The 9,594-nt window shown below is 31.0% G+C and overlaps 1 protein-coding gene across 1 annotated transcript; it reads left to right on the top strand.

Annotated features, from left to right (window-relative positions):
• Positions 1-6,429: 6,429 nt before the first annotated feature.
• Positions 6,430-7,805, top strand: LOC133334494 (casein kinase I). Its single transcript, XM_061542815.1, has 3 exons — positions 6,430-6,508; positions 6,579-7,353; positions 7,416-7,805. Exons 1-3 carry the CDS (start codon positions 6,433-6,435, stop codon positions 7,603-7,605), a joined length of 1,041 nt encoding a protein of 346 aa, XP_061398799.1. The 5' UTR covers positions 6,430-6,432; the 3' UTR covers positions 7,606-7,805.
• The last annotated feature ends 1,789 nt before the right edge of the window (positions 7,806-9,594 follow it).

The raw sequence follows: 9,594 nt of genomic DNA, 5'->3' as shown, positions 1-9,594 counted from the left end.
AAAACTTGAAAATATAAAATCGAGAATGGGGGGTGGATTCCCTTAGATGAAAATCACCTAAAAGTGAGAAAATCATTTCGGCCGCTCAGGGCACTTATCGGTTAACTCCATAAAATGAAAAGTAGAGAAATCTGATGACATATTTTTTATAATTGCTTCAATACAGTAGTGAACATTCGTTTGAGCGCATATGATGTTTTAGAGATTTTACTATTAAAACACATTATTATTATATATTTTTAAGCAAAATGCTGAATTTATTGAAGGTATCGAAAGCAAATACTAACCAAAAACAGTTTTTATACACTTTTTTAAATAACTAAAAATAAGGTACATTTTGCTTTTTTTGCCAGGATATTTGTTTGAGCGCAGCTCATTTTAAAATAAAAAATGCCGTAACAAAACAAACTTCACAATATTTTTATTATTAAATTAATAATTAGCAAGTCCATCGCTATTTTAGGTAGCATTTAGAATACGGTTTGACATAGAGTATTCCAAAATTTGGATAGAATTTATGCTGATACCCAACCAGCATTCTTTCACTGCTCAACCAGCATTCACACAGGTAATTTACAAAAGAGTAAATTACCTGTGAGTCATACACCTTTGCCACAGGAATCTCATATACGTTTTCAATAAGATTACAATCTGGTGTGCAAGCCGTCCGTGGTAAAATATTTATGTTTTTGTCAGAAAACCAAGTTTTTGTTTGCTTCGAGGCTGGATGGAAGCGTTATTCTGGAGAAAATTATATCCTTGTTCTATTTTTAATCGAAATGTGTGATTAACACTAGATTCCCGAAGGCGGGTATTTTGAGCGTTATTCAATTTCAAGTACAAAAACAAATGTGTATATTTTGACAAAGCTTTTTAAAATTTGGTGACTTTTTGTACCACATAGAACTACTTTTTTTAATCATAGTAGCTGGTTTCCCCCTTCCCTATATTGCCTAAAATCGGTCATTTTGACCTCTTGTGAAATATTAAATAATCAAACTACTTTTATTATTGTATGAAGTAAATTTCTTATATGACCAGATCAGTATAACAACATCGAAAACCTTTTGGTACTCTAGAAACACAAACGAACACACAAATCGGGAAAAATAAATTTTATATTTCCAGTCGATTTCACTCTTTTTCGAACATTTTGTTCGCACTCTTATTTTTCAAAAAGGAGAAATTCGAGAGCCCTCACTTTTTATATGATTGTAAATAATGTAAAAATATTAAAAAATAAGTTTAAAAAAATTTCTTTACACAATAAAAATTCTTTCTGAATGAGGTAATTTTTTTAGGCAATATAGGTATATACAAAATTCCAGTCTTTCTAGTGTTAAAACGACGTCTAATAATTCATTATGCATTACAGAATCCATGTTGGTGGACACATCACAAAGTGGAAGCTTACATTCGTACGAGTATGTACCCCATACCATATGATTTCCTTAATTGTTTTGTTGGAATATCGGTTTTTAGCTGGTTTCTTTCGTATTTATCTCATAAAGTAGAATTGGAATTGTCCTTTGCTGATGGTTTTACACCACAAATTTTCCTTTTTTAGGCGCTTAATCTAATCACACACTCTGAATCATTTATTTATTTTCCAATTTTTTATTAGAATGTCCATATTTCCTCATAGAATTTATGATATTTATCTCCGTCACATATAAAAGCTTAACCGAACCCATTTTTTCAAAAAATATATGTAATTTATTACTTTTTTATTTTTCTTTTTTGAATTACTCCCTGACATACTGCTTACAAATATTTTTGATCCATTATTACGTTTGTTTTATTACGCCATTTTTTATTTTAAAAAGAGCTGCACTCAAACGAAATATACCTTAATTTTTTTTTTGGTTTGTATTTGATATTCGATACCTTAAATAAATTAACCACTTTCTTAAAAAAAAGACATAAAATAATAATGTGTTTTCATAGTAAAATCTCAAAAACATCATATGCGCTCCAACGAATGTCCACTACATACTGCTTACAAATATTTTTGATCCATTATTAAGTCTACGTTTGTTTTATTACGCCATTTTTTATTTTAAAATGAGCTGCGCTCAAACGAAATGGAAAAATATACCTTAAAGTTTTTTGGTTTGTATTTGATATTCAATACCTTAAATAAATTAACCACTTTCTTTAAAAAAATATATAAAATAATAATGTGTTTTCATAGTAAAATCTCAAAAACATCATATGCGCTCCAACGAATGTCCACTACTGTAATATGAATTCAACTACATAATGAAGTATGCATAATGGCGATAATCTTTATTATTCAGAAAAGTTATTATAAGTATAAACAATAATGACTATACAAAGATTCTTAAATTTAATAATTTTCAAAAAGTGTAGTTAGTCCGACTCATTAATGGGAACAGGATTGTATAGAATAGTATGGTATTTTAGTGCGTTGTTTAAAATAAAAAAATTGTTCCCGTTTTAAGAATCAAATGACGCAACAGCCCTAAATTCCGATTTTTGTTATTGTATGTAAATTTGCTTTAAACCCTGTTTGTCAATTGTATGTAAATGAGCTTGGAATGTGAGTATTTTATTTCTTTAAAAAATGTTTTGTCTATTCGACGAGTTTCAATAAAAATAATCTGGCAGCCCTGGTTACGCCGTCGAGCTTAACGTACTCCCCTGATGTCTCATTTTCATTTCATGTAGTTGGCAACGCACGAAAATAATAATGGCTACCAATTTATACCATATTCACTGAATTTCTTTGTAGAATAGATTTAATAAGCAACTAAAAGGAAAAATCGATAGTGTGTTGCCCAAAAATCAGAAAAATTGTTGCTTAGGTGGTTTAACCCGTAAAAGTTTCTTTTATAAACATATTTTTTAATTTCCTGACAACGAAACTGGTGTTAAAACTCAACCTTGAGGCAGCAACCATTTTGTTTGAGGTAAGAATAAGCAAGACATCTTGTGAAAAATAATTTCTCTTATGTGTATATTTGCTGCTACACGGCTGTCCAGGTGAAATGTCGTTTCCATTATTCAAAATTATTGATTGATTTTTGACAATCCGATTCATTAATACACAAATTCTTTCCAATAATTTTACCCTTTAAATACGTCTTAAATTCCGTTGCCCAGCTGATGCTTTGAAGCGTTCAGTGTAACATAGCCTAGTTACTAAGTATATTAATATATTTCCCCTGCTACATTCTGCATATGGCATCCAAATATATATTTTTGGTTGCATGTGTATATATTGTGAACATAGAAATTGGTTAAATATTGTGTTAAAATAATCTGAATAAAATAAAAAGTAGAAAAGCAATCTGGTCATATTGATATGTAGCATGTTTCTTGTAGTGCCTCAATTGTTTTTAATATTAAAGTACGTAACAATTTCACCACACATTTCTTAAATCTTAACAAACGCTACATGTATTTGTTGAAAAACGACTTGTTTGGTTTCGTTGATCACCACATCGCTAACAAAGCTACATACTTATAAGCAGTACGTCGTATACTAATGAAGAAAACGATGAAATAAAGCCCAATTGTTTTTGTATTGGTAATTAAATGAAAAATTGAGGTATTTAAGCCATTTTAATTTACAGTCGGCATCTTAATATTAAGCCATATAAATAATCCAGTGTATATATATTCTTGTTATTAATCGTATTTAAATGTGAAGTGATATTCATTCTTACATTTTGTTAATTTTATTTTTTTTTCAAAGAGTGTCATAACTCGCATAATGTCATTTGAAGGTTTTGTTGTAAGTTTTTTGTCCACACTTCTAAAAATTGAACAAGTTCAGTGGTTCCACCCGGATCGCTGTGAAAATTATTTATTTAATCGTTAGTAGTCCTCGTTGAACTTATCACAGTGAGTGATATACATTTTATGTGGATGCATGCTTCCCGGAAATCGATTTTTAAATTAGACATAATTATTAAAACCAAGGCAATAACATTTTAAAGCTTTTGGACAGTACTTTAAAAGCAGAAAAGTGTTGAGCAGCAGCTCATCGAGGACAACTTACGGTAAAAATTTCATAGCGATCCGATCGGAACTCCTAAACTTTACTTGAGCCAATTTAGAAAAGTCGCCATAATAAATGCAAAAGGACGTAACTACAGAAAAAATCGATATTAATTTTTTGTTTGTTCACACAAAAATTTAGACATCTAACGTCAAAAACAGTGATCTTATTAAAGAATTTCAAACGGACGTATCTACAATAGCATGTTTTTATTAATGCAAACAGACGTAACTACACTCCTGTAAAAAACTGACTGAAGATAGAAATTCAGAATTTTTACTAATGTTACATCTGGGATGTTTGCTATTATATGTACTAATTAAAATAACAAATGCAATTTTAATATGCTGCTGGAATTTTGAAATGTAATATGTGACCAATATAGATATATGAATCGATCTCTTAAAATCCATTCATTTCAAACAGGCTTTGTATGAAATCGAAGAAAAGTATGTTTGACAGTACGTTTACGTTGCACTGGATTTCGTTAACCCAGTGGATATAAATTGTCAACTACATTGCATACATGGCAAAATAATCCTCATATAGTATGTTAACCCTGTAAAAAGTCGTTTGAGAGTTATATGGATAATCTAGACCGATTTGAATAAAACTTGGTATCCGGGAGCATAGCGCGTGTTTCAAAAGTTCATATTAATCGGACAAGCATTGCAGAAAATATATGAGATATATCTAAATCAATTTTTCAATACTCGTCATTCTATACTACATAAAGTATCCTGTGCAAAGTTCTATCGCTATCGGAGAAATATGTTTTGATTGTATGAAATAATTTATATCGTCAGCCGAGACTAGTAATTGTGTATGATTTGGCACAGTTTCCGTTAAATCTCTGATATTGCACAAAAAGATTTAAAAAAAAAAACTATGAATACTTATCATACAAGCAAAGATTATATGTTTAAGAAATAAATGATTGTTTAAACAACACGGAGCACCACAATATTAGTGAACATTCACAAAGATGAAAAAAACTTAAATTAATTTGCAACGGCTCTACAGTGTCTTTAGTGCATCATTTACATCGTACGTCTTATTGTTGACATAAAAACTTTCAAAACCAAAAAAAAAAAAATCAAAACATAAATACGGTTCTATACTATACTTCGCTAAAATTTTAACTGCACTATAGAGTCAATTTTTATAGATTTTATAAAGTTTTTTGCTTCTCCTGTAAAATGTGGTTACGTCCGTTTGCATTTATATTGACAAAATATTCCTTCCCATATAATTAGAGATGGGTGTAGAGGGTTTCTGTAAATTCTGATCCGATGCTTAATTGTGGGTGAATTATTTATTGCTAACATCCACGAAGTTCCTACAATCTATCCCATCCACCATTACACATAGTTAATTATCAAATAAAATGAGGAGTTCCAAACGTAGGTGCATCGGTTGGGGAAATATGCTGCACATTACTTCTCCGACCCAATCTTGAAATTTATTGGTGCTATCAGGTCAAGGCCACATGGTTCTATCAGGGCAAGGCCACATGAGAAAAAATTGAGATGTTGACAATTTGTGTAGAAAAATTGAGTTTACAGATAATGAACATTTTATTAAAATTCAAGAGCCTTTTACACAAAAAGTTTCAATATTCAGGTAAATTGGTTTATTTCCGTAAAAGTAGGTATTTACTCAATATCCATAAATCTATCACGAATGCTTTCAAATTCTAATAGCAAATATAAAGAAACATATTCTGTTTTTTTTTTTTTGGCAATATGTCTGCCCTCTGAGGCGAATGAGATATTTTTAGGTATTTCCAAAAATTCTTTAACAAATGCTTTAGCAGGCCATAATTCTCTCGATATAAAACGATGAACCATTACCATTTTAAAAGGTCTACTTTCTGAGAATGAAGATCGAAGCTTGTAACATCGTAAAAAGAAATCTCCATCCATTTTTGATTGTATGAAATAATTTATATCGTCAGCCGAGGATCTGGTATTTTTGGCCAGACTAGTAATTGCGTATGATTTGGCACAGTTTCCGTTAAATCTCTGATATTGCACAAAAAGATTTTAAAAAAAACTTTGAATACTTATCATACAAGCAAAGATTATATGTTTAAGAAATAAATTATTGTTTAAACAACACGGAGCATCACAATATTAGTGAACATTCACAAAGATGAAAAAAAACTTAAATTAATTTGCAACATCTCTACAGTGGAGGGCAGGCCATCCCATTAGTAATTTTACATCCTCCCAATATCTTGTTGAACATTGATAATTAGAAAAAGCGATATTATTGTGGGCATTTTAATTGTTTAATAATAACATAAATCTTTCTGCTAACAATTTAAATTTTATTACAAGATACTGATAATCAACTTGTTTATTTTTCCAGTATACTTTGAAGTAAGAAAGTCCATTTCAAAGATGGATAGGTTTAACCTTATGAAGAATAGATCAGATGTTATAGTGGGCGGAAAGTATCGCCTGAGCCGCAAAATCGGTAAGTATTTTAAAATATATAAACGAGCATTTCATTACATTTTTACGATTTTTAAAAATAATTTTTATAGGAAGTGGCTCTTTTGGCGATATTTATCTTGGTATAAGTATACAGAGCGGAGAAGAAGTGGCTGTTAAAATGGAAAGTACTTCTGCTCGCCATCCACAATTGCAATATGAAGCAAAATTATATCGTATATTAAATGGTGGTGTAGGCATTCCGCGAATTCGCCACCACGGCAAAGAGAAGAATTTCAATATATTAGTTATGGATCTTCTAGGACCCTCTTTGGAAGATTTATTCAACTTTTGTACTCGCCACTTCACAATTAAAACTGTTTTGATGTTGGTTGATCAAATGATCGGTCGTTTGGAATATATACACTTGAAGTGTTTCATTCATCGAGACATCAAACCTGATAATTTTCTCATGGGTATTGGGCGTCATTGTAACAAATTGTTCTTAATTGATTTCGGTTTGGCTAAAAAGTATAGAGACCCCACTACTCGTGCCCATATTCCGTACCGGGAAGATAAAAATTTGACTGGAACTGCCCGTTATGCATCAATTAACGCTCATTTGGGTATCGAACAATCGCGTAGAGATGACATGGAGTCTTTAGGGTACGTTATGATGTATTTCAATCGCAGCGTGTTGCCATGGCAAGGAATGAAAGCTACTAATAAACAACAAAAGTACGAAAAGATTTCCGAAAAGAAAATGTCTACTCCAATTGAAGTTCTTTGTAAAGGTTTCCCAGCTGAATTTTCAATGTATTTGAATTATTGTCGCAGCTTGCGTTTTGATGAGCAGCCCGATTATATGTATCTCCGTCAACTTTTTAGGTAATAACTATATGTAATACCTTATATGGCAATATGTTTTTTACCTTTTTTGTTGTTCATAGAATACTCTTCCGAACTTTGAATCATCAGTACGATTACATTTACGATTGGACAATGCTGAAGCAAAAGACTCATCAAAGTCAGCCGAATACAGCGCTTTTATTGGGACAAACTGAAACTCGCAATGACAGGGAGCGAGAGAGGGAGAAGGAGAAAGAGAAGGCGAGTGGCAAAACTATGCTCTCTGAATAATTTTAACATTAATGCATAAAATAGTTAATGAACTCATGTAAAATTCTACAAATACAAAATTTGCATTAAAATTGTGCTGCAAAATAATTTGCATCATCCACTAAAATATTACGATAATTATTAATATTAATAATTTTGAATTATGTCAATAAATGCTAACTGTGTTGGAGTTAAAAAAATAAAATAGAAACATATAACAAGTAAGGTAGTTTTATTCTACTTTTGAAAGAAATATAAAAGTAAATATTCAGATTACGGTTGGCGTTGTCGTGATCCCTGCAGAAGCTTGCAACTAATCAGCTGATTTGTCAAAACAAACCAATTTGTCCGCCATTATAAAGAATTAAAAGAAAGAAAACACAACCAGTTTAACAAGTTTTTGAAATAAAAAGGAAATAAAATAAAAAAAATGAGCAATAAAAGAAAGATAGATTTGATGTGTTCCCCAGAATCCATATTTGGGCTTAATAATTTACTGCCACTGGCTACAGAGACACACTGATCTTCTTCCGTCATTTTTCTAAAAATGCTGGAAATAGTCTTTTATTTTCCTATTACATATTAATACTTACGTTTTTCTCGTTTTGTAAAGTTTTTCTCCAAAAACAATTAGTCTTGCTAATTCCAAAAAAAATTATTTTCAAATTGAAAGCACAAAAATAAATAAACAAACAATAGAAAACATCTGATTGAATGTCGATGTATGAGAAGAAGAAGAGTTGCAAGAGATTGCAAGAAGAAATTTTTCCAGCAAGAATTTGCAAACTCTCACTGAAAGAACTGTCAAAATTTCTCTCTCCAACCGCTCTCTTTTGCAGAACTTTTGGGTTAACAGACGACTTCCAGTAACAATTTGTAACAATTGTTACAAACTTTAGGGTAACCAGACACACCTAATATATAATTAACTGTTACATTAGACTTCATTTTATTGCATTTTTCAATATTCATAAGAAATACACTTACCGGAAAATTAACTAGAAAAACAAAGAAAATGACCTAGTTTTTCCAATACAATATAAAATGGTTCTAAAAGTACAATTTTTGCTTTGGTTTTGTAACAGAAAAATCTATTACAAAATTTGGCGTTGTCGTAAATTTTACATAATACCGACCAAAACGACTACGCCTACGAGAGCTGCCGTACGACGACTACGCCTACCGTAATAAGGGTGATTAGATACTCTTAAAATATCGGCGGTAGGGTAATCATTCTTCTCAGTAATACAGAATTATGTCATTAAGATCAGATTTCTCGATAGTAATAAATTAAACAAGTTTCCCGTATTAATACTGTAGGATGAGAAAATTTGGTATGCTCTTGTATCACACTCATACTTAAAGTTAGTTCGAACGACGACGCGAAACTGTAAAGACGTGCTTCGGCAAAACATCATTTTAATCATTTCATTTATTCATCATACTTTTATTTTAATCTAAATTACTTTATTTTATAAATAAACATAAAACCTGAATTAAAATAAATAAAACTATTTTGCTCAAATTAATAAAAACCATAAATTTGGGGGCTCGACCGAAATAAAAAAAGAACGACGCTTCTCGACCGAAATAAAAAGAACGACGCTGTTTAACCAATATAAAAAATAACGAGAACGACGCTTTTCAACCGAAATAAAAGAAAGACGTGAACGACGCTGGTCAATCAGAAAAAACGACTATGCTAAAAGAACGAGAACGACGCTACTCAACAAGAATAAAAAACGACGCTCAACAAAAATAAAAGACGAGACGCTGCTCAACAAAAACGACGACGACGCTGCTAAGCCAAAACCAAAACGATGCTATCTGAGAAAAACGAAAGAAGTGATTTTGTATAGACATGAGAAAAATGGATGTCTTATTGTAAAGTGGATAAACGATTGAAAAAGTAAATTTACAAGTAATTTGAAGATAGAATGAATTAAACGACGAATGAAGCAAACAACTATGTATGTGTATGAATAAATGAAAACGACGTGACGACGAACA

Source organism: Musca vetustissima, unplaced genomic scaffold, assembly GCF_032173495.1.
Source record: "Musca vetustissima isolate MV318-11 ecotype Yass unplaced genomic scaffold, APGP_CSIRO_Mvet_v1 utg62313, whole genome shotgun sequence".
Lineage (NCBI taxonomy): Eukaryota > Metazoa > Arthropoda > Insecta > Diptera > Muscidae > Musca > Musca vetustissima.
The sequence above is the reverse complement of the archived record's forward strand: the minus strand, read 5'-3'. Positions and strand labels throughout refer to the sequence as shown.